The 24450-nt window shown below is 37.4% G+C and overlaps 1 protein-coding gene across 4 annotated transcripts; it reads left to right on the top strand.

Annotated features, from left to right (window-relative positions):
* The first annotated feature begins 1594 nt into the window (after positions 1 to 1594).
* POLD2 (DNA polymerase delta small subunit) lies at positions 1595 to 24057 on the top strand. Of its 4 annotated transcripts, XR_015987872.2 has the most exons (15): positions 1597 to 1796; positions 1918 to 2047; positions 6930 to 7036; positions 7138 to 7264; positions 7361 to 7468; positions 14544 to 14659; positions 14728 to 14811; positions 14980 to 15048; positions 15208 to 15279; positions 15398 to 15489; positions 15566 to 15693; positions 15954 to 16055; positions 16135 to 16202; positions 23232 to 23312; positions 23542 to 24057. XR_015987872.2 is itself a non-coding variant. In XM_039119884.3 (14 exons), the coding sequence occupies exons 1-14, from the start codon at positions 1725 to 1727 to the stop codon at positions 21026 to 21028; spliced, it is 1458 nt and encodes a 485-aa protein (XP_038975812.1). In that variant the 5' UTR covers positions 1595 to 1724; the 3' UTR covers positions 21029 to 21155. The 4 variants fall into 4 exon arrangements, 3 of the variants coding, with proteins under 3 accessions (XP_038975812.1, XP_088579407.1, XP_008777109.1); XM_039119884.3 differs by lacking the exons at positions 23232 to 23312; positions 23542 to 24057 and adding an exon at positions 20846 to 21155 and having other exon boundaries at positions 1595 to 1796; XM_008778887.6 differs by lacking the exon at positions 23232 to 23312.
* The last annotated feature ends 393 nt before the right edge of the window (positions 24058 to 24450 follow it).

Below are 24450 nucleotides of genomic sequence, written 5' to 3'. Positions count from 1 at the left end.
GATATTATCACTATTCATACTATTCTCTTTTGGAACTTAAATATTTTGTCATCATCAAAAAGAAGAAGATTGTTGACCCTAAATGGTTGATTTTGATGATGCAAAACAATAGAGTAAAAGATTTACTAATCTATTGCTTTGAGTAAGTTTGATTGATATCAGAAAGCCAAGAAGAAAGCCTTCAGTAACTCTCTAAATGAAGATCATTTATCTAATGCTCTACACTAAGAAATATAACGTCAAAAGATTTTAAAACAATCCTTGCAAGCTCACATGAAAATACAAAGAATTTATTCCGAGCTGTCTTAAAAGTAGACTCTTAGTTTGCAACGAGTCGACCCTAGCACACTCCCGTTGATTGATATTTTTTTACGAGCTGACTCCAATAGATCGTAAGTTGACACCAAAATGTCTCTAAAGAATCAATCTAACAAAAGTCGACCCTAAAGACAAGCAAGACGACCCATGAATGGCCAGAGAGAAAAAAACAAACAAGAGTCAACCCTAGAAACAAGTGAGTCAACCTCCGAAAGGTTATAGTGGAAAGACAGAAAGCAGTAAAACTTAGTCCGTTGAAGAGCCGTTCATTCACCATCCAATGTTAACTCGTGGGTGCTTGACATTAGGATCATCACTGGTCAAGTATAGTGGCTATCAGAACATCACCATAGAGGCGTACTGCGATCCATCCGATCGCTCCAATTTGGATTGTAGACAATGCGAGATCTCTAGCGACACCCAGCAACTTAGGCCCTGTTTGGGGGAGCTTTTGGAGGGCCAAAAAGCACTTTCTGGCCCTCCAAAAGTACTTTTAGATAAAAAATGGTGTTTGGTAAAATTTTTGGAAAGTTGCTTCAGCTTTTGCGGGAAGCTGAAAACAGCTTTTGGGGAGAAGCTCCAATTTCGAGCTTTCCAAAAATGCTGTTTTCAGCTTTATCGGGAAGCTGTTTTTTGGACCAAAATACCCTAATTTAAATCACACTTTTTCCCCCAAAACCCTTATCCCGCCTCTTCCTTTCTTCCTTTCCCTCTCTATATTCTTCTTCCTTTCTCTCTATTTGTTAGAAGGATGAAAAATTAATTTACACTAATAATTATAATATTTTATATATTTATTATTGTATTATACTATAAATATAATATTATATTACATTATATCATAATACATTGATATGTTGTGTTAAATAATTTAATATTATATTAAATTATTATTCTATAATACATAATATTATAGTACTATATTATAATAATATTATATTATATTACATTAATATTATACTATATCATATATTTATGTATTTATACATATTATATTTTATTATGCTCTGTTATATGATACTGCTAATATTCTTTAAGGTTATTTTGTCACACAAAAGTACTTTCTTAGTTTGTTTACCAAATACATGTTAAAGTGCCCCGGCACTTTAGAAATGTAGTTACCAAACAGCAAACAGCTTTTTATAAATGCTCTGCTTCAGACAGCTCTACTTCTAACAGCTCTACTTCCAAAAGCTCTATTACTAATAGCTCCTCCAAACAGGACCTTGGTGTCTAGATTGGACCTTTTCCTATCATTTATATATATACACACACATATGTACACACCTAGATTTGTATAAACTTTAGGCTCGAGGCCTTCTTGACCTGAATTTTTTGTATAAATACCTCCGTGAGCCGAAGGCGGACGGCAGGAGGGAATTCCAAAATCCACATCTTTTCCCGCCATGGAAGACGCAGAGATGGGAGACGGAAGCCCGAAGCACTTCGATAGGAAGCAGGCCGTCTATCAAAACCTTGTATCTTCTCTTCTTCTTTCCGTGATTCTGTCTATCCTCTTCCTTTATGTAGAGATTTCATAGCTTGTCCCCTCTTTTCCCTCTTCCTTGACCTCTTTCCACTTCTTCCTATTGATCCCAGGACGAGAGGTATGTGATCCATGGAGAGAGGTATAGAGGGCAGCAATACAGCCAAATCTACTTCACTCGCCTCCATCACATGAGGAATCTCCTCAACTCCCTTGTCCCCAAGTGGAAGCCTCACCTCCCTGGTAATTCGTGCCTCCTTTTCATTGCTCGCTTCGTTTTGATTTCTTGCAGGTTTCTGAGGATTTTTATTTGGTGTTACTTGATGGCTGTAGTTTTTGAATTTGTTCCGCCTTACTTGTTTCTGTAAGGAAACCCTAGAAACCTAGGGTTCTCTTGCTCTAAATCCATGATTCAGTGTATAGATGCTTCTTTTTTTGAGTGAAATCCATTATATGAGACTAATTGGGTTTGTGTAAAGGCTTATGAGACTGATTGTAGATTTCCAACCTTCCAATTACAAGCAGAAGAATTCAAGAATAGCATCTTATTAAAAAGAGTTTGGTGTAAGGTCGTTTGGATTATAGCCAACAGCTGGGATGAAGTATAATGCTAAGTAGACCAGTAGAGAAAAATGACCAATTTATGGATTGAATGGAGTGATGGCATTAGAGTGCTAATCCATATGAAATTTGTTCTTTCACTTTATGAGCTCAAATATGATAATATTTTGCAAGGATGCTGATAATGGTTTTGAAGGAGATGCAAAGAAGAAACCAGAAGTAGTTAACAACTACAAGACTCCATATCCTTCTATTATTACATTTTTTGGGAGGAAATAAGAGGGATACCTACCCAGTTCCATTTAAATTGTAATATTTTGCTTTATTGCCCTCCTCTGGAAATTGGACAAAAGAAATTAAAGAAACTGGGCCATCAATTTTCCTTCAAGTTTGCATTTGTCGTGAAATCGAACAAGACTAGGAACTACACACTATTATTTTGAGGCAATACTTAAAAAGCCTCTGTCCTTTGTAGATATTGCTTCAAAGAAAGAGGATACCAGAGTTTGACACTGAAAAATGAAATAGCCCTGCAGTGTGCCATAACCCTCAGTCAATAATCATTTGACTAGGCTTTGTGTTATTATTCAATGAGTTAAGGTTTATATCTAGGTAAATCTCTTTCTTCATTTTTACTTTTTGCTTCTAATTGTGAGAAGGATCCTGAAGTGGCTAAAGTTGGTGGACTGGGTTAGAAATTCTGGCCAAATTCAATCTTAGATTACAACTGTAAATTGAATCATTCTTCATGTTAACATTTTCATGGGCCTAAAAAGTCAGGAACAGGAGGAATATGACAGGTATATTACCTTTATTTTGTAGTATTTTGAGAACATTTGACGTTATAAATTTGCCTTATAGGAATGAGATAAGCATGGCTAAAAGTTTTAATTGTAGGCACATGGGTCATCGGCAAGAATTTCTAAACCATGCAGTAAGAGGGTTCAAGTCTCGCACTCTCAGGACAGTCTGTCTTTGGAATGTTGGAGAGATGATGAAGTATGGCCAACACATGTTTTCCGACATGCCCATGGAAGAGATAAGTTAATTTGGTGGAGTTGAAAATAAAAATGTTATCGTACGGAGAAGCTCACTAATGTTAGTTCAGCCATACTAAGTAGCCTCATCCACGTCTTAGGCTGCTGTTTCAAATTCCATCATTTTTTGATGCTCATCGGGAGTATGTAATATTAGTGGATCAATTGGTGGATGTCATGTCTCCTTGCATGAACCTTACTACGGTGAGCTTCTTGACAATAATAAAAGCTAGAAAAATATATTACCTCATACAAGAGTAAGTGATCCATATTAGGACTGACAGTGATGTGTGATGGTTGGATCGGCCCTATCAGACAGAGTATTATCAACTTTCTGACATATTGTGATACGAAGATTTTCTTTTTCAAGTCGGTTGATACTTCTGATCAAGTGCATGATGCCACGTACATCCTCAAATTGATGGAGAAGATGATTGATCAGGTAGGAGAGGAGAAAATCGTGCAGGTTATTACTGATAATGGGCTACAATATATGGCCGCCAAGGAGATCTTGATGGAGCGACGACCATATATTTTGTAGACTTTATGTGCTGCACATTGTATTGTCCTCAAGTTGTTGGACATTGCGAAAATTCGTAAGGTGTAACGGACAGTGGAGACTGCCTAAACCATCATCGGATATACTTATAACCATACATGGGTCATTTTATTGATGAGGAGATATGCAGGAAAAGAGATCTTGAGACTAGAAGTCATACGGTTTGCTACCAACTATATTGCACTTGATAGCTTTTTTAAGAAGAAAGTAGCCTTGCGTCAGATTGTTGTCCATCCCGAGTGGCATGAAAGTAGATATGCGAGGGCCGACACTGAAGGAAGCATTATCAAGGACTTGGTGATGAAGCAGACATTCTTGAAGCGGACCACTACGATAGTGAAGCTATCGGACTATTGTATGAAGTGTTTCAAGCTATGGATAGTGAGAGATACTTCCGGATGGGTTTCTTGTATCACATGTTGGAAAGGACAAAGATTCAGATCATGAAGTCAAATCCAACGTATGCCTTGGAATACATCGACATCATTGAGCGGCGGTGGGACTACCAGATGGGTAGAGAGTTGCATCTAGCAAGTAAGCAAGAATATTGAAAATTAGACTGCTCCTATATTTGTACAATTTTGCTAAGACTATAACGAACTCTATCTGTGGCATACTACCTGAACCCTTGGTTTTAGTATACTGTAGTTGGAATTGATATAAATGATAAACTTCTGGCCACTCTGTGTAATGTAATTTACAAGATGGAGCCTAATTTAAAAGTCGGGGCCCTATGTTTAGAAGAGGTAAGTTAACTTAAGTGACGTGTAAGTTAACTGGTATTTGCAATTATTAACATATTATAACATATTTTTTTTTCACATATCAAAATATTTAGAGAGGGTACTGACAGCTTTGGAGTCTCGACAGTTGTCGTAAGTAAGAAAAGTATGAATCTAGGTTTATTACACATTATGAGGACATTTATATGGCGTAAGATTGTTATTAATATAGTACTATCTTATATGTAATTTTTTTCAATATTTTTGTAGCTGAATGGTGGATTTATTTTGGTTTGTTTATGAAAAATTTTAAGCGGCTAGCTATTCAAATTCTTTTTTAGATGGTCTCCTCGAGTGGCTGTGAGCACAACTGGTCCACTGTCGCCCTTATGCACAGCAAGTAGAGGAATCGTTTGACAAAGAAGCATCTCAAATGACCTTGTATTTGTTCACTACAATCTGAGATTGAGGCTGAAGTGCATTTAGCAGGAAGTGGAGCTAAAGTACATAGATCCGATCGATAGTATTTTCGTTGATGATGAGGATGATCCTATGATTGGATGGCTTGTGGGCTAGCAGCAGGAACCGAAGCTTGATGAGCGAGGATCGCCTCTACGACCGGCCACTTTCGTAGCCAACAAGACTAAGGTCGATGCAGAACAATGGGCAGAGAGCAATATTCTACGCATTTTTTCATCTGATCAGTCACAGCCACAGGGGAGCTGGTCACCACATGACTCTTTGTTCAAGACATCCTCTTAGAGATATGATTGAGAGATGCTTAGATGAAGCCACTATGCTTATCGGTCGACTCGATCAGGAGGGCGATATACATCCTTCTAATATGGCCAAGCAGAAAGGGGCACGAAGGACAAGCAAATAGCGAGTGGCACGAAGGATAAGAAAGCAGCTGCCCAGCACACCAAAAAAAGGCACCTGCAGCCCCAATGAAGAGTGTCGAGAAGTCAGTTCACTCAGATTCAGAGACTAGGAGCAGCAATTCTGGTGGTCGTAGATTTGCTGGCCAAGGAGAGAATGGTAGACATGAGACCATCGTTTATGAGACAACCGCCGGATGGTCTTTGATTTATCGGTGAGTTCTAGTTTACGCATGCTATATAGGATAGAGACTAAGGTGCACAATTTAATGGAGCCCGTGAGGATGGATTGCATATAGGAGAAGGGCTCCTCGAGGTCATTCAGGATGATACGATGTAGCTGCAGATGATTTTGCATGTGGAGTAGGATCCATAAACGTATCAGGTTTCGAGTTATATACTGAATCCTATTACCGCAGCCACAGGCAGCCTATAACCTATACGAATACGGATATGGATATGATGCATGAGGCATCTTTCGGTAGCTACTACTCTACGCAGCCCGGAGCATCTTACGGGTCGGCAGAGGACACCTCTCAGAGCCAGAGCTTTAGCGAGGGATTTGAGAGTGCTTATAACCCGGAGTGCGTTTCTTATGGGATGAACATACAAAACTACAATGTCACTCGGTTAGAGGGATGGGTTGATGTGCTTTCTGACTATGCTAATGATCCGGATATCTACGAGAGGCACCGTCATTCAACGAGATTTTAAATATCGATATGTATGTTGTACTTTAAATATATGTAATTGATTGTACTATTTTATATTTTTATCTCACTATTTGATTTGAGAATATTTCATATTAATTCTTGTAGCATACAATATTTCACTCATCATTTTATGATTTGTATTATTTTAAAATAATAAGATGCATCATTTAGATTAAATCGGGATCATACAAACATCAAGAAATATCAAAAAATATCAAAAAAATAAAAAATATCAAAAAATATCAAAAAATATCAAATTAAATTTAAAATCATTAAAAAAGTTCAAAATGATTGATTACCAATTAAATCAACTTGAAAAATTCTAGAAAAAAGGGCATGCTGGTATGGAACCGACACGCCCAAGTGTATCGTGTGTCGGTACCGGTACTGTACCAACCCGTCGCCGACTGGTACGGGTTCCGATATCGGTTCGGCGGACCTTGGCGGCTACAGTTAGGCTGTCCTGAGGAAAGGATCAAGAGAGTAGTTTCAACACCCCATCTCCTACCCCTTCTAACACCTCACTCGAAATTATATCATCTTGGATTCTAATTTAAAAATATTTCTAGACTGTGCTATCTTCAGTTTTAGAAGGCAAGATATTACTTTCTGAACCTTTCTATGATGTTACTTTCTTGACCTTTTCTTTTTGCAGTTCATACTATTTTAGGACTTGAAGAAGGCAAAGAGTGCATTATAATTGGAACTATGTACAAGCATATGAAACTCAAGTCTTCTATTCTTGATGAGTACTCTAAGGAGGTATTATAATCTTCAAATCATCATCACTGTCTTTGTAATGTCTAAAGCTGATCATTTGATTTATAGAGGTCTACATTTCTAATGCGTTATATTATATCCAGAGGTCTACGGTTCCTCTTGTCAAGCCTCATAATTTTATGCATCCTGATGATCATCTTATTTTGGAAGATGAGAGTGGAAGGGTTAAACTAGCTGGAACTTTCCTTGCCCCTTCGGTTTATGTGACAGGTTTTCACATTGCAAACTTGCATTTAAAATGGTATTAAATAACCCAAGGTTGATCAACTTCTTTATTTAAAAATTGTATTTATTTCTGTCTAGCAGGGATTGTAGTCGCTCTTCATGGTAAAGAAACAAGTGATGGTGATTTTTTTGTTCAAGATGTTCTGGAAGCTGGTCTACCACCCCAAATTGAGCAACCACTTGACTTAAGTATTATTTAAATTCATTTGATATGGAAAATGACTATGCCAAATATTATTTCATAATTTAACTGCTGCTATTTTTTTGGGAATGTTGGTCCTTCATGTTGCAATTTTGTTACTATGGGATTGTAGTTGATTGTAGAAAGTGATCTTTTTTTTTATTTGGTGCTTGCTGTTGGCTTTTCCTCTTTTAATTTGTTTCTTGAAGAAAGGGAGTAGTATAGATATTATATTAATTTTTTATTCCGTATGATTTCCTACTCAATATAGGATTTTTAGAAATCATACTGAAAAAGGGCTCGTACTTGCATTAGAATTTGCTCTTAAAATATATTTCCTGGTTAGTTAGGACTTACTGAATGATTTTTCCTTTATCCTAGAACTCTGTGTTAGCAGGATTTTTAGTTTCATTTTTCTTGCAATTCTAGGATTTATTTTTAAAGCATTCTTTACTTTTGATTTTTGTCCTAGGATTGATTTGGAGGGGTTTCCATGATTCATTCGAGGATTGATTTTGAGGAGATTCTTTATCCAGAAGTACCTCTTTTTGGGATATCAGCTGCATTTGCTAATTTCTGAAGTCAGTAGGGTGGCTTACAAGCCTGTCTGCTTCTATCTTTCTTGTTTAGTCTCTTTACACTCGTCTCTCTCTCTCTCTCCCCCCCTCCCTCCTCTCTCTTCTATCCGTCCATCCATCCATATCCCTCCTATAATATTGTACCACAAGCTCTATCTATCTAGGTCCAATTTTATCACTGTCATCAATGAAATGTATTGCTTTTCTCTATACCCTAAATCTTGGATACTAAACTTTGTAGCTATCCACCCCTTTTTGAAGTCAGATCGAGTCCCCGAAAATTCCTATTTCGCATGTCATCACTGCTTGTGGCATTAGGGATTCATTCCCAAGGGTTCAATCTGCATCAGACATCAAATTTGGTAATATTGTTCTCATACAGGTGAATTTTCCAATAATTCAGCATGGTGCTATGGCCATGTTCATTTTGTTACTTTCGGTGGGATCATATATGTTTTCTCAGAAGCTTAATGCCCATAGTTCATGAAAACTAAGCCAGCGTTAAGTTGCACGTATCAGATAGCATATGGTCCCTTTGAAGTTTGAAATTAAGATACTTAATATGCTATTAGTTTTTAATCTGAAAAAATGAAATATTTTGTAAAGAATAAATATTAAGCAATCTTCTTGGATATATAATATGAAGGAAGAAAAAGTTCTGTGTAGGATCAATCATATGAATTAAGGGTTCTAATCTTCTGATAGAGTTTGGATAGCTTAAAGAAAGCCTCCTGCCGGGGAAAATTTTTCTTATAAGAATTATGCAGAAATTTTGCTCCATTAGATTCTAGAAAATGCTTTTTCATCAATACATGATTGGATGAGTATGGGCTTTGATTCAGCCCTTTGCATCGTTGGAGGTGTCCTTCACTCTCCCATAAAATTTATTGATAGAAGAAGCTAGGCAATGGAAAATGTTGGATTTGTGATGGCAGGGTTGTGGCACTTTCTTTTTCTCAGGGTTACATAATATTGATGCTGCAAGCGAATGTACTTGAGAGAGTATGATAATAAGATACAATTTTTAATATGCATACACGCATACGTGCATATACATATATGTGCATATGTGTTTTATTTTTTCAAATGTGCATGTGGTGTTTCCATATCCATGACTATGTTTTAGTGTGAACCAATGCTGTGTGTTTTATTTTATAAATATGCAATAACAGTTAAAGCCATTTTTTGGGAGGTTTTTGCATTTAATATCTTATATTTTTGCCTACAATAAGGATGCAACTTGAGCATGCTGGTTCAGTTGAGAACCACTCCAAGATTAACTTAGCCAACAATATGCCCCACCTTAGCCTCATCCAGAACCGAATTGAACTTGCTTTAAAATTCAGCTAATGCAAACTTTATCTTGGATAAAATCATGCTAGTCTGGATTGTATCTAAGTAGGATTTTCATTTGAAATCTACAATTTGATTTGGGTATGTTTTATGTTGTCTAGATTGGTAGTCCTATAATAGAAATATGCATTAGTTCTTGGTTTCTTTTCATGTAGAACCTCAGTGTCGAAGTTGAGTTTGGTTGCCCAGACTTTCAACTTATTGGATTGATGTCTTATGGGCCTTTCTGATCTAAACTATGGGTTGGGTTGGGTCTCTTTGTGTTAGCCCAACCCAAGTTGAATGCATAATTACATCTAGATAAAACTGTGTTTCAATATTTTATATACCACTAAAAGTTTTCAAATTCTATTTACCTTGTTATTTTGTTCCATTGAAACAAAGAGAAGTTGTATAGATCAAGTTTAAAAAACATGAAAATTGGAAACAATCATTTCTACTTCCAAAATGGTTAAGGCATGGGATGTGGACAAACTGCACGAGGACAATAATAAGGACCATCACAACTTTGCCAAAGTAAGACATTCTCTTTAGTAGAGGGGGCGGGCGGGGGTGATGTCAAAGTTGTGGGGGCTCATGTGCTCATTGTTGAATTGACACCACCGGGGTGCAGAATAATTGGCATATAGGATTTGCTAGGGAGTACTATTTATGGTGCCAACCATGCAATCATAGAACCTTTTTGTTCTTAGTGAAATTGAAAAGCTTTCACTAGATGATGAGATCTGGATGGAGTTAGTTAATGTTGTCTTTTTCCTGACGTAAGCTAATAAATATAGTTGCAAGCAATATGTTGTCAGTAGATAACCCTTAAAACCTTTTAACTGGGCAATATTTTATTCATTTCCCTTGGGATGCTAGAAATGATGATGTGAAAATACAGTAGGACGAATCAACCTGCAAAATGGTAGTGGAGAAATTATGTCTCATTTCTTTTTGCACTAAAGGATTTTTTGGCAAGGGAATTGCAAAACTGGCTTCAGCCAATGTTTCCTAACTTCCATGCATTTGGAGGGCAAAGAACTAAATGTGTGACATTGTCTAAACATAAATGTCAAACATCTCAAGTTCAAAGATATAAAAGTTTTGACTGACCTTACTGGCTAGTTGACACACTTTATATATATTATTGGGACATTTGTCATAAGACAAGATTAACAGTATTGACTGCTTCCATAGGTGAGTGAGACACACAAAAAGAAAGAAAGAAAGAAAGAAAAGAAAGAAAGAAAATGCAACTATAGAGCAACCTAAGCTTACTGCCCACTCAAAGGCATAATCCGAGTTATAACTGCTCATTTTAACATGTGAATACTTGCGCAAAAACTGACCTTGAGTCCAACAACTGTCAGTTTTTAAGTTTTTCAAATTCAGTTATCATGGGTTTCTAGCACAAATATTTAGCCTGGGATCTTAGTAGGAGTTCTGTAACCTTGTGATACTACTACTATGTTACTTTTCCTTAGTTTCATGTTAAGGATGCTTAGGTTAGTTTGATTTGGTGAGTTTAGAGTGTACATGTTTAATAGGGATTAAGGAACCTGCAGATTGGAGATTATTTCCATGATAATGTTATAGCTAATCTCTTCATGATTGAATTTTAATCATCCCCTCATTCCTCTAGTTAGGTTACTTTCCATCCAAACGGTATTATTTTGAATAAAATAATGACTACTGAAAAGACAATGAAATTCATTTCTCACAATTAGAATGACAGCACATGCTTATTAACAATGCTTTCCTAGTTTTTATATATGTAGAAAATCCATACTCTGAAACTTGAAGAAGACTATTGCCAAATTAAATGATGTTAGTAACTTGTTAGGAAGATGATAACAGTGACTGATTGCAAAGATTGACAAGGAGATTGTAAAGAAGTTGATCACAAGGAGAAAGGAAGAGCTGCAGGTGGATGGACTATGGGAAGGAAGACCGGCGAGGGGTGCAAGAGTTTCAATTGGGGGAGGGGGGAAGTTATTGGTTTTATTACTATATGTCCCTCCGCATGGGACTAACCCTAACTCAATTTTGGTCCGTTAGGTCGAGTAATTGTATCCAGGTCATTATTGATTATCAGGTTCTAAATCGGTACTGATTGGGCTTTTCCAGGTTAGGATCCAATCCATGGAGAGGCCTAGCTATTGTTATATGTTCATGCTTCTTGCTGGAAGTCTGTATCTATGTAGATGTTGAGTTGGTGAATGGGGTTAAAGTATCATTTGATGTCTCCCACAATTGTGAAGGCTATTTTATATCCATTTGTTGAGCGGGGCGAAGTAAAATTTGATGTCTCACACTCGTGAAGGTGAAGGCTACAATTTTTTCTTTTATACCCAATTTTTAAGCTGCTCTTACTATTTTGGTGTGGTTGCATAATGATACAATGTCTTTAAGATCATAGATTGTTGAACTTTTTGACAAGCTCATGAAGCACATTGAGATCAATTTTTTATTTAGTTAAACTTATCAGTTTAAATACTCTTGTTTCCTATCTGCAGTTTACTGAATATCTTATACACTAGTCCACGATGACAAGAATACCATAAGCTTACATTATAAACTTGGCAAATCCCAGGCACAAACAGAAAAATTCTGAATTTTTTTTTTTTTTTTTTATACATGAATTCAGAGTACATTAGAGGAATGTTATATTACAATCTGAGTTGAAAGAGAGGATAAACTTTTATGTCAAATTGGACATGTATTATGTAGGCTGAGTAACAGGAGTGCCAAATCAGGTTGACATTAAAAGGGGGAGAACGGACTAGGTGTGATTGAAGTAGTTAAAAATGATGCTAAGCTATTTTATGTTTCATAGGACCTAGCCTTGGATAAAAAATAGTAGAAAAAGAAGGATCGAGCGATAGGACTCAGCCTTGGATAAAAAATAGTAGAAAAAGAAGGATCGAGGCAATAAAGCTTGTCTAGATTTTCCTCCTCATTTTGTTATCTTTCAAGTGTTTTTTAATTCATTTAAATTTTTAAATATTTTTACTAAGGTTTGCCGTCTTGGTACTGGACCCCATATCGGTGCTATACTAGCACAGTATCGATACGGTACGGTATGAAATTTTTTTGGCGTACCGAGTATCGGTACTCCACCTGTACCGGATTTCGGTCCCGAACCGGTATGGTATGGTATGCTCCATAGCGTCTAGTTCGGACTAGTACGACATACTTTGATTCTTACATTCTTCTCTTGTTATCATTGTATTTCAAAGAGTATGAGATGTAGGACCTACAATGCGTGGTAGGACCTAGGAAAAGGATTGGATTAGGAATATATCTAATTTGGTGTATATGGGACAACAGTGATCAATTATTTCGACTAAAGACAAATAAAAGGTAAATAAACTTGTTCTAGGGTTTTGATGTTGGGACAGAGAGGAGGAATAGAGTTGTAAAGGATTCTAGGGTAAATAAGAGGTTCCATAATTGATGTATAACTAAAATTCAGAAAACAGTGCATGCAGAATAAAGGTGATATTGATAAGAAAATAAAGACAATCGAAGAGATATCATGAAGGAAGAGAGAGAGAGAGAGAGGGGATAAATGGGCCGAAACTGGCTAAGAGAAATCTTTCATTCGTTCAAAAGGTCCGCCGTACCGACTGTACTGACGTACTGGTAGGCACCGGTACCGGTTCGGTACTGGTTTGGACCGGTATGGACCGGTACCGAACCGGTACCACTGGTTTGGCTTGGTTCACACATCCAAAAGTTCGAAAAAAATTTAGAACCGGTACGGGCTGGTACGATTGGCCGGTATGGGGCGGTACCGATTTTTAACACCGAACCGGACCGGTCAGAGCCGGTATTGGTTTGGTACGGGCTGATCTGGTTCAGCATACCATGGTTCAAAGCTAATCATGTACGTTGTTTCTAGTGGCCAACCATAAGGCCTTTTCATAGCTTTTTATATATGTTGGCTTGCAAGTAAACTAGGGTTCTAAGGAATTAACTAAGATCTAAAATCTTCCTTGAAAAAACAAAATTTAGAATCCCACCCTACGTAAAAGAGATCAAATCCTAAAGACTGACTTGCCCAACCCAGAATGTACCTAAAGCAAAACTTTTTCACACCAATACCACTTAAAATAGGACCCTAAAACCTTTTTTTACAAATGATCCAAATAAAAGTTCTGAAAGTACAATAAAATATGAGATATACTGATTTTCGTTTTTTGTTGGTATGGATTTTCTCTCTGCTGTTCTTTCAGTTGTCGGTCAGTCAATTACTTGTTTTGTCATACTGACTTTTTGGTTTTATGTTTCTCTGTTGTGTTTGCTCAAATATAAACAAAAAAGCTTTGTTAGCAGGATTTATATGTATTGGATACACTATCAGCAATCCATTTGTGTGGTTTTTTCAGTAGTTTCCTCTTTGCAACTGGTTCCTACTCATCTAAATATCCTATTCTTGAAGTGTCTTTGTTTTCCAGTTTTCCTTCTTCTCTTCATCCTTTGTTGTGACTCATTAATTTGAACCTTGGGTCCCCAGCTGACTGGTGCCATCTGCAGCTTAGTTGAACTGCTAATTCAGAAATCAGAATTTCTGCATTACTGGTCATAATCCTGAGCTTCTATCCTTGTACTATTCTCTTATTTTTTTCATTTCATGTTGACTTCTCACCTCTGTTACTACATCTTATTCTATTGAACATTCTCCATTGCCTCGTGCGGATCCACTCAGAAGTTTCAGCCTTTCAACTGCCCTGCAATATCTTTATTGCCTGGGACTATCATATCCTATATCACCAGAATTTCTGGTCATATAACTTGCTAGAGCATGATAATCAGTATTTTGATCTTTCAATTTTATCAGGGTTTTTAAGTTTTAAATGGTTGGGGCTTGTCTCTCCTCTCCGACACCAACCTTGTAAGCTTTTTTTACCTGAAATTTTCCTTCTGTATTCTTGTTTATAGTATGTTCTTTGGTTTGCTAGGGTGCTCAATATGATTGCCATTAGACTATTAATATTTCTGTCTATGATGTTTTCTCATAAAACTATGTTGTATCACAAGGCCAGTTATAAGTTTTACGAAAACATTATTCTACTGCAACAGATAATCCTATGTTGGGCTTTAGCGGTATGTTTCAGGCTTCAATACATCTGAAATCTGATACTGCAAAGCTTTGACTACACTGCAGGAGAAGACAAACATGTGGTTTTCATCTCAGGATTGAGTGTTGGGAGTAGCATGTTCAATCCTCTTCAATTCCAACTTCTCGTTGACCATATAACCGGGCATTTGGGTGATGAAAATGTATGCAGTTTTTCTTTAAGAAAATTACTTAATTTTGGAATCACTCTTTGTATTTTAACATGGAGCAGGAGCAAAGCATTGCATCTCAAATAGTTCGTGTTGTAATTGCTGGGAATTCTGTACAAATATCACAGGGCATTCTTAGTGGTCAGGTAAAATGGTTATTTATTAGGTAAAGAAGTTCAGCAAGTACTAAATATTAATTTCTTGAGATGGTATCTTTCTTAGGTTTATTATGCAATGAATTACTGTTCCCATCATATTATTGAGGTATATACTGACAATATGCACATGAATTGTATGTTTTTGAGGACTTGCAGACATTAGCTCCCAAGGATCAGTCTAGGCTAACAGAACCAATCAAAGAGTTTGATATATCATTGATTCAGGTTTTAATTCTCATCATTGAGTTCCTTAGTGATGTGTAATCTCTAGAACAGTTATGGCCTCTTTTTCAAAAGGAGCTCATTGAAGTTTTTAATGCTCTGAGTTTTTTATAATATTCTTTTTGAGATAATTAATTGGATTTACTTATTTTACTTCTGCAGCTTGCAGCTGCTATGCCTGTGGATATCATGCCAGGGCCTAGTGATCCAGCTAATTTTTCCTTGCCCCAGCAGGTTTTTGCTATTTGCATGGAAATATTACTGAAACACAATATTTTGCACTTATGCAAACTCTTTTTTTACATAATAGTATAATACCCTTTTAATTTACTTATATTCTACTCTTGTTCAGCCTTTGCATAGGTGTCTTTTTCCAGGAGCATCAGTCTATAACACTTTCCTCTCATGTACAAATCCTCATCAATTTGAACTGGATGATGTTCTGTAAGCAATGAGCATCCCTTAAATTCTGTTTCTTCTTGAGTTACTTAGAGATCTAATTAAGAAACATGCTGTTTAGGTTTCTTGGGACATCTGGTCAGAACATAGATGATCTTAGTAAGTATTCTGATGCCAAAGACAAGCTTGAATTTATGGAAAGAACATTAAAATGGAGGCATCTGGCACCAACAGCTCCAAACACACTTGGTATCACTTTGCTACTGCATAAAATATATCCTTTTCTTCTCCTGCTTCCCGTATTCATTCAAACACTTGACAAACAAGCTGAAGTGCTGCTAAAATTATCTTGCTATTTTGGGTGTAACTTAACAGCATTGTCATAACAAAAATTAAGAAAGAGACGAATAAAGTATCCAGTATGTGTCATTTTTTTTGCAGAGTTTTTATTACATCGTTGCAAGTAGTTTTACTTATCAAAATGTTTTTATCTATTTCTACACTGTCAGGATGTTATCCCTATACTGACAAGGACCCTTTCCTCATTGAGAGCTGTCCACATGTATACTTTGTTGGCAATCAGGATAAATATGAAACCCGTTTATTACAAGGTAATTTTGACCCTGAAAAGGCCTTCCTTGAAGTTGTTATCATGTTCAAAAGTAATAAGTCAGTCTTTCTTCCATGTAGGACCTGAGAAGCAACTGCTAAGGCTAATCTGCATTCCCAGATTTTGTGAGACTGGAGTTGCTGTTGTGGTATGTTCTAATATGCAATTAAAGTATATTTCAGGTCATCTGAATAGTATAAAAATGAAGATATACCTTGGTCTATAACTGAAAGAAACCAAGATATAGTAAAATCAATACTGACATGCCTATATAATTTAGCATGGGGAGTTGTGAAGGACTGGCATAACACCATTGTTTGCACTTAATTAGTTATTGGATCGTTGCTCAAAATATAGGTTGCTAACCTCGGTTATATGATTTTCTTTTAGACTATATGGATGTATTGTCATATAATTGTAAATGAACTTTGTTGGTAACAATTTGAGAGTTGTAAATTCAAACTGCAGTTCTTAAAGTACTTTTAACTCTTTTTGCTAGTTAATTTTTAGTCAAAAAGTGCAAGCAATAGGATGTATTATCCATAGATGCCATGTAGCTGGGAAAATGCTTGATGGTTATGTTTATGGGTGGACAGACAATATTGAGCTCGAGCTGTGTGACGTAAGTCAGATTTTTTTGTGACATGAAGTGCCCCAATAGTGCATATATTTAGGTGACCTTGCCTTACGATACAATGGGCCCATGCTATGCAGAATGAGTACATTTTTATTGGATTGAGGCTCATCCATGCTACTTGGTGCCACTAGACATGTATTGTGCTAGGACTGGACTGACATGGGGCACAGGCATGGTGCTGTGTACGGAGGGAACAGCTTAAATCTCTTGGTATTGATTCAAACAAAGTCCATACAGTTTGATGTAGCTTAGGATAAGACTCTGATTCGGTAGACAGACTATTGAAGACAAACCTTATATGCACAGAATCATTTAGCTAAATGCCATAAATTATCAAGTGATGAGTTTGGGCTGATTGGGTTTATGAATTTTACACTTACAACTTCCTAAACTTATAATCAGGTTGATTCATGTGAAAGTTGGATACGTCTATTGGGCCCAAACAATGGAGATGAAAACTCTTATACCTTATGTATATTCCTTTGGAGCCCTGACCCATAAATAAATGGATCTAGATTAGGTCCAAAATAGGGTCCAGGTTAGTTGAGACCTGCGGCCCTAAATGGCAGGCGCAAAATAATGTTATAGGTCACAGAGGTATGAGATTATGCATTTTGAGGCTTGGGTAGCGTAACTTAGCTTCAACCCTTTCAACCTTACGATAGAAAAATGCACACATTGCTGGCTGATTATGGAAATTAGATGACTATGGCTGGATCAGAGACAAACTCAGTTCTGATGGAAGGATATGGAGTGGCAGCAAAACTAATTGGTATGGTAATTTGTTGATTTGGCGCAAACCACCAGTCTGGCTAAACTAGTGAGGGGGAGGCTAACATGGGTAGGTCCTTACATAGGTCGTGATGTTGAAAAGCCATTAGTTAAAGTCTATATTGTTGCACTCAAAAGAAACATGTTAAAAAATGAGTATGATTTAGGTAAATATTGTAACTGCACATAAATTGAATTGACGGCATGTAACAGAATCAAGATAGAAGAACTGTGAGAGCTTTTGTATATCTTATTGCACCTCTCATCAAGATGAATAGTTAATTGAGACACGAGGAAGTCTCTTTTCATTTTGAGCTCTAATGTTTCCCTTCTTGTTTCAGACCAGTCTTTCTCTCCTCAAGTCTGTGCTTCTCCTGTACTCCCCTATCATGGAAAAAAGGCTAAAGACCAATCTTAATGCCTGCTCAACCTTGAATCTCTCGAACAAATCACAACCCAACCCCAAGATCCTTTATAAGGTGTTTCAGACCAGCCATCCAAGACAGAGCTTCTGAGCATTTTATCAAGTAGCACCTAGAAATCAAGCGAACCCCAAGATCCGCTCTTAGAAATTTCAGACCAGCTGACCCAAAACTGTTGGACAGAGCTTTTGAGCATTTTATCAAGTAGCACCTAGAAATCTTTGTCAAGCCCCAGGAAGTAAATCTTTTCGCAATGCTACCGTGGACCACCCCGACGTCATCAAGAGGATCAGCTGGCTTGCCGAGGTCGACAAGAGGCAATGCTAGTTTTTTGTCAGTCGTTGTGTGGACCATGACCATTCTGAACCTCGAGGAGTCCTTCCAGCCTTTAGGAGAGATAGAATGCTACCATGCGTTCCGAACATCTGCAGCTGGTCCGAATGCTTCAGGAATGTGTGTTTCAAGGATGATGGCATGGCCCAACTTTTGCTTTTATTGCCCCATAAGAAATCGAGCATGGCTATGGCTTGTGACACCTAAATCCTTGACCGGATCTCATGCAACACCAGCTTATGCTCAAGGAGACCATCCTTGAAAGATGCTAGTGAGTCTTTTAAGACTGCACACATGAGAAAAATTTAGTTAATAAGTAGGAAAACAAATTGTGCCCATATTTGCAGCAAATTAGAGCAAAGTTGCTAACTCATGCTTAGAACAACAATAAATGGACTCTTCTCACAGATCAGATGCAAACTTCACTTTCTCCTGGAATTCTTGATAATAAGAGTTCTTTTGCTTATAATTAGTAGCAACTAAAACCATAATCAGAAGGCAAGTCACCCATTAATTTTCAGCAAAAATTGCTATAGAGTGCTGACGCAGTCGGAGATGGGTGTTGCTGGATTTTTTTTGTGGATGAGGGCTGAAACTCTCTCTCTCTCTTTTCCTTTTTTTTTTTTGCTAATGGCGGCTAAGGTTCTTTGTGGGTGGAAGGGAGAAGGAAGAAGATGGGTTGCTAATAGGGTTTAATTGGGTTCAATGGATGGGAACTGAATGAAATGATTAAACTTCAATGGGGGGTGGCGGCTGAAATTGGTTTGGACCCAAAGCTGAATTGGGTTAGGCGTGATTCAAGGGGATGGCATGATTAATGAAGAGGAGTCCTAATAGGATTATGACTCTAAGGTATTAGGGCTAGGTGGCAAGAGTAGGAAGGGATAAATATGGGTTTAAGGAAAGAGTCTCACTTCCACTTAAATACCCACAAAGCTAGGCGAAAGAGAGGAGTCGCACCTTCTTCTTTCATCTCTTCTTGGCGTCTCACCAAGGAATGAGAAGAGTCTCTCTCCTCACGTGAAGGGCTCTCAAAGCTCTCAAAAATTCAAGAAAATTTCACTCAAATTAATTCTGAATTTTATTCTTCAACCTCTTCTTTATATAGAGGAGGTTGGAAAAATAAAGACTCTTACAACTAGAAATTTTAGAGACACCTAAATATGGACTCCTACTAAACATGGACTCTTTTAATTTAAATTAAACAATTGACTCATTCAAATAACTTACTAATTAAGACTCTTACCTAAATTGAATCTTCTCTTGGCGCATGGGATAGAATCCAAGTTGGCTTGGACTCTTCATGCCGCATGACCAAGAGTCCAACTCAATGAGGACTCTTCATGCCGCTTGAGAAGAGAGTCCAATTTTTTTAGGACTCTTCCCCACATGACACATGGATTCATCACACAACTCTTAAAGAAAATCAAGACCCTTTAACGCCTTGGACTCAATTAAATTAGGCGTTGGAATAACTAAACCCAATGTAACTTGACCCACTCCAGACATGGACTCAATTCTCACACATATGGACTCAATCTAACATTGGACACACCTAATGTTGGACCTAACTCTTTAATTCAAGACTCTTAATCAACTAGAACTCACGGACTCAAAAAAAACTAGGACTCTTTAACGCCTAAGGACTCAATTGATTTAGGCGTTGGAACACTTGAACTCAATGTAACTAGGTGCTGAAAATCTTGGACCCACTGTAATTTGGTGCTGGAACTTTGTGGACTCAATGTGATCTGGTGCTCACCCAAGGAAGAAACTCAATCTCCACGCACGCCCCAGGCTTGGACTCATGCTCCTGCATCAAGTGAGAAGGTTTTGCATATGACAGATCTCAAGACTGAGAACCGAAGATGAAGAAAATCATCAATTATCTATTTGCAGTCCTTTATTGATACAGAGTAATTGAAGTAAATAGTCAAAGAACTTTGCATAAACAAAGAATAAGTTAGAGACACTTGACTTCTAAAGGAGAGTGAAATGCTCTCAATTTGTTTATGGTCGGAGTTGAAAGCCTCTCCTTTTCTTTTCATGGAATTAGAAATATTAGCACTATAGTAAGACTAGTCATGTTAAAGTGTGTGTATGTGTGTGCGCGAGAGAGATTTCAAGGTCTTCCCTATTATTATAAAGAGAAGCATCTATTAGCTGAAACAATGGGATGCATGCCCCATGCAAGAAGCTAAACCTGTTTCCTACTAAGTTTAAAGGTGTAACTGGATTTTGGTGGCCTAAGGAGCAACATGAAGCTATTAAATGAGTGTATAAAAGGGCCTAGCTTCTTATTCTCATTCATCATCTAATCAGTGATGTGGTCAAAAGAGGTTTGGGTAGCCACCAACCTAGTAACCAACGCAAATAGTTTTACCCTTTCATTATTCATAGTCTCCATGTTTCTCCCTTTCCCTTCTTTTGACTAGTTTTATCCCATATCCTTAAACCCTAAGTGGCCAAATGCTAGTGGTTGGCAGTGGTATGGTTGGAGATTGGTTAGCGGTGAAAGATGAATTTCGAATGATGGGTGGACTTTGCACTTATAGGTTTTTTCCTTTTCCTTTCTTCTCTGTTCATTTGATGCCCTTTTTCTTTCTGTTTTGCTCTTTTGCTTCACAGGTGCTAGGATTGCAACTTGTAGCACTGGTTGCTGCTGGTGGTGATGCCACTAGCATCAGTGGGTGCTGCTCGTATGGTGGTTCTTCCCTACAACATTGGCTGCTACTTGTGCTGCAGGTGCCTCTAGCAATAGGGTGCCAAGTGCTAGCTAGTGGTGCCGCCAGAAGCAGCAGCTGCCGCTAGTTGTGGTGGTGTAGCTGGCGCCTCTAGCAACAGAGTGTTGAGCCAACATATGGGATGTTGTAGATGGAAGGACAATGAATAATAAAGCCAACAAAAAAGAAATAGATACATGAAAGAAGTTGTTGTCTATTTGCATTTGATGTTTTTCAAAATACTTTGATCTTGAAGTCAAGTAATTTTGATGCATTGTTTTTATATCTGATGATTTATGTTTTGCCAAAATTGTGCTTTTTTTTTAAAAAAAAAATGTCATCAAGTAAAACTCTTACTCTTTGTCTATACTTATTTCATGGTTGTTTATTATAATGCTTGATATCATAAAATAAAATGTTTAATATGATTCTTGATAGAATTTTTGTACTGGTTGTTGATTGTACAGATCTGATAGGAATGTATTTATATATTGATTACATTATTACCGTATTTATTCATTGCTTGAATGATTGCCAAAATTTGTATATTGAAACTTGATACTTCATACTTGGATATGAATTACGGTATTTAATTGTATTTTGCTTGCTAATAATCCTTTTCTTGACAAAACTCAAAAGGTCGTGTAACTTAAGAAAATGAACAAATTGCTACCTATATATTGCACTTATATACTTATCCATAACCTCCATGACGTGATGTTCCAAATCTACTGGAAGCACTCCTTCTAGCATAGAAGCCACCCATTTACCACTGCTTCTGATTCCATTTCAAATGTCTCAAGAAATAATTAAATGATTGAAGTGGGGTTTAGGACATCCATGTGAGAGAAGGCAAACCTGGGTAGCCTAAAGCAGGTGCCGGCATGGGTACGGGTGTAGGTATGTGGAAGCGGCAAGGTTTAAAAACTTAGGAGATGGAACCATCTAGGAAGTACGTGCATGTGTACGTGCATGTGTGTATATTGTACACATGCACATATACATGCATATACATATGTATACACACATATTGATAAATAACTGATTTTTTTTTTGACTACTTATCCTCTTTGTTTAAAATAATTCTTGTGTACGGACAAGATAAGAGGATAAAAAGATTCTAGGTGGTGCCAAATGGTGCAAACTATTCCACTTGACCATTGCATCCTAAGGAATGAGATAGTGGAGCAGAATTTTTTTATGGTGACTCCATCTCTTTCCTCAATCATGCTTCTCTCACTCTCTACCCATCAGTCTCCCTCATTATGCCTCCAGCGGCCCTGCCTCATCTCTCTCTCACCCCATCAGCACCTCCCTCGTTGTGCCTCCAATGACCCTACCTCTTCTTCTCTTGCTCTCCCCCTCTTTGCCCCATCACTGCCTCATCATTACCCCTTTTACGGACCCACCTCTCTTTACACCTCGCCATGTCAGTTTCTTCCCCATCATCACCATCCACCATGGCCCCACTTCTATCTCTTTCTTGGGTTGGAGAACCCACCTACTCTGGTCTACCATGGACATCGAGAACCCTAAATATTAAGGATCACCTCCAAGCAAAGAGAGATCACATCATAGATGGTGGAGCACGCATCCAAATAGGTAATTAACTCACTTTTATACATTTTTATTATATTAAGGAAAATATTAAAGCAAAAAAATATTTAGAAGAAAATCTTGGATCCTCACCCAAGGAAATATGGAAACCAAAAAATTGAGGTCTCAGTTTGCAATTCTTTTTATATTTATGAGTGAGAGAAAAGGATTACAGTGATGGAGTGTTCTCACTTCTGATATGCACTTCGGGATATCTGTAACCCCTTTCCTAGCTGAATACAGTTCCAAAATGCTGAAATATGGTTCCGGATGGGTGCCATGGTGGGATTAGATGTCCTGTGCTTCGAAGAGAAGCATTCCAAGAAGGCTTCTAATGCCAAATGCTTGTAAGTGGATCTCATTTTCAAGAAAACTCACCAGGAACTCAGTTCCATTGCTTCTTGCAATTACACTGAGAAAGCAAACTTACTCATTGTGAGAAGAATCCATGAGTTAATGCTGTATAGGTAAGAGGTAAAGAACAATTTCCTCTAAATTACTGCACCTTCTGTTTTCCTGCTAGATAACTCAAAAGCTGCCATGTGCTAAATAGTTTGATGAATGTTTATACCCCACATCTAAAATAGCCATCTCCCTGAGCATAATGCTAGCAATTGGGTACTTTACGTAATATTGCTTAGTTGTGTGCATCTCTACAATAGAAGTGGATATGATGGTTATCTTGTTTGTCAAAGGCTTATTGAATCCTGGTAGCAGCTTCATCGTATCCCATGCGAGTTTCATGCATGATGATGTAAACATGCCTCGAGCTTCAGGTGACTATCATTAGTTATTTGTATTTCATGTTCAAATCAACTCAGATATGAGTTGAAGCGCCTTGAAGATGCACTTGTTTAAATTTAGTACCCTTAAATTGTTATCTGAAAAAAAAAATTGTGCATATATATGTATTTGTCTATCTAATGCACCAACATTTTAGTACATCAGTATTGCTATTTTTGATTGCTTGCTCGATTTCACAGATATTTGACATTCTGTGTGCAGCTTAATTTGCGAACTCTTGAATGCCATGCTCTCAGTATCTCAACGAAGTTGGACAGCTAAGTTGGCATGTGTGCTATATTTGGAGCAGCATAGGAGCTAGTTGTCTCCTACCCACATTATGGCTAACTTAATCACAGATTTTGAGGGGCATGCTATGATCCTGACATCATTGAAATCCTTGTGAAAGATTTACCTTGCGTTCAATCTAAACAGAGGAATTAACGAGGATTGCACTCATTTGCAGACTGTAAAATTTGCTCCATGTCTAATCCAATATATAGTGTATTAGAGCTTCCCTTTGCTCATAGACCAGAACCAGTTTCGTTACCAATTTGCTGTAACGCTCTCCTTTGTCAGTGCCTATATTAATTTATGCCAGTTGAATCTTGGCTCTTTTTTTTTTTGGGCGTAGTGTTGAACCTTGCATCTTGTCAACTGTACAATAATTGAGTCCATGGAATCAGTTAACTGCCTATTTATATTTGAATTCATTAACATCTTTTGGTGTTTCTCCAATATCTGTACTTGGATTGGAACAGCATTTGGTCGTAACACCGGATTGTGCTACTTGATTTTAAATTTGCATGTGGGTTTCTCGAGCTAAAATTACTGCTATTGAAGATTCTATATTTGCAGCAGTATTCTTGCAACTTATAATTCATTAAACTATGATATGATCATGCTGGCCAAACCCCCATTTTAGGTGCAAGGCTCGACAGTTATGGCTATACGTTGTCAAGTCTGGTTATCTGGGTTTATCAACATCCCAACATGTGCAATTTTATTTCAAGCGTATGTGGATTGATGCAGGGAAGTCTATTGTTCATTACGATGTTGTAGGTGTAACTACTAGCTTCTTGGTACGGAGTGGATTCATCATGGGCATTTGTTATTAACTTTCAGCTGCTA

This window comes from Phoenix dactylifera, chromosome 6 (assembly GCF_051530095.1).
Source record: "Phoenix dactylifera cultivar Ajwa chromosome 6, Ajwa_hap1_PhDact_Kaust_v1.1, whole genome shotgun sequence".
In the NCBI taxonomy this organism is placed as follows: Eukaryota; Viridiplantae; Streptophyta; class Magnoliopsida; order Arecales; family Arecaceae; genus Phoenix; species Phoenix dactylifera.
Note: the sequence above shows the minus strand (reverse complement) of the source record. Positions and strands in the feature narration are given on the sequence as shown.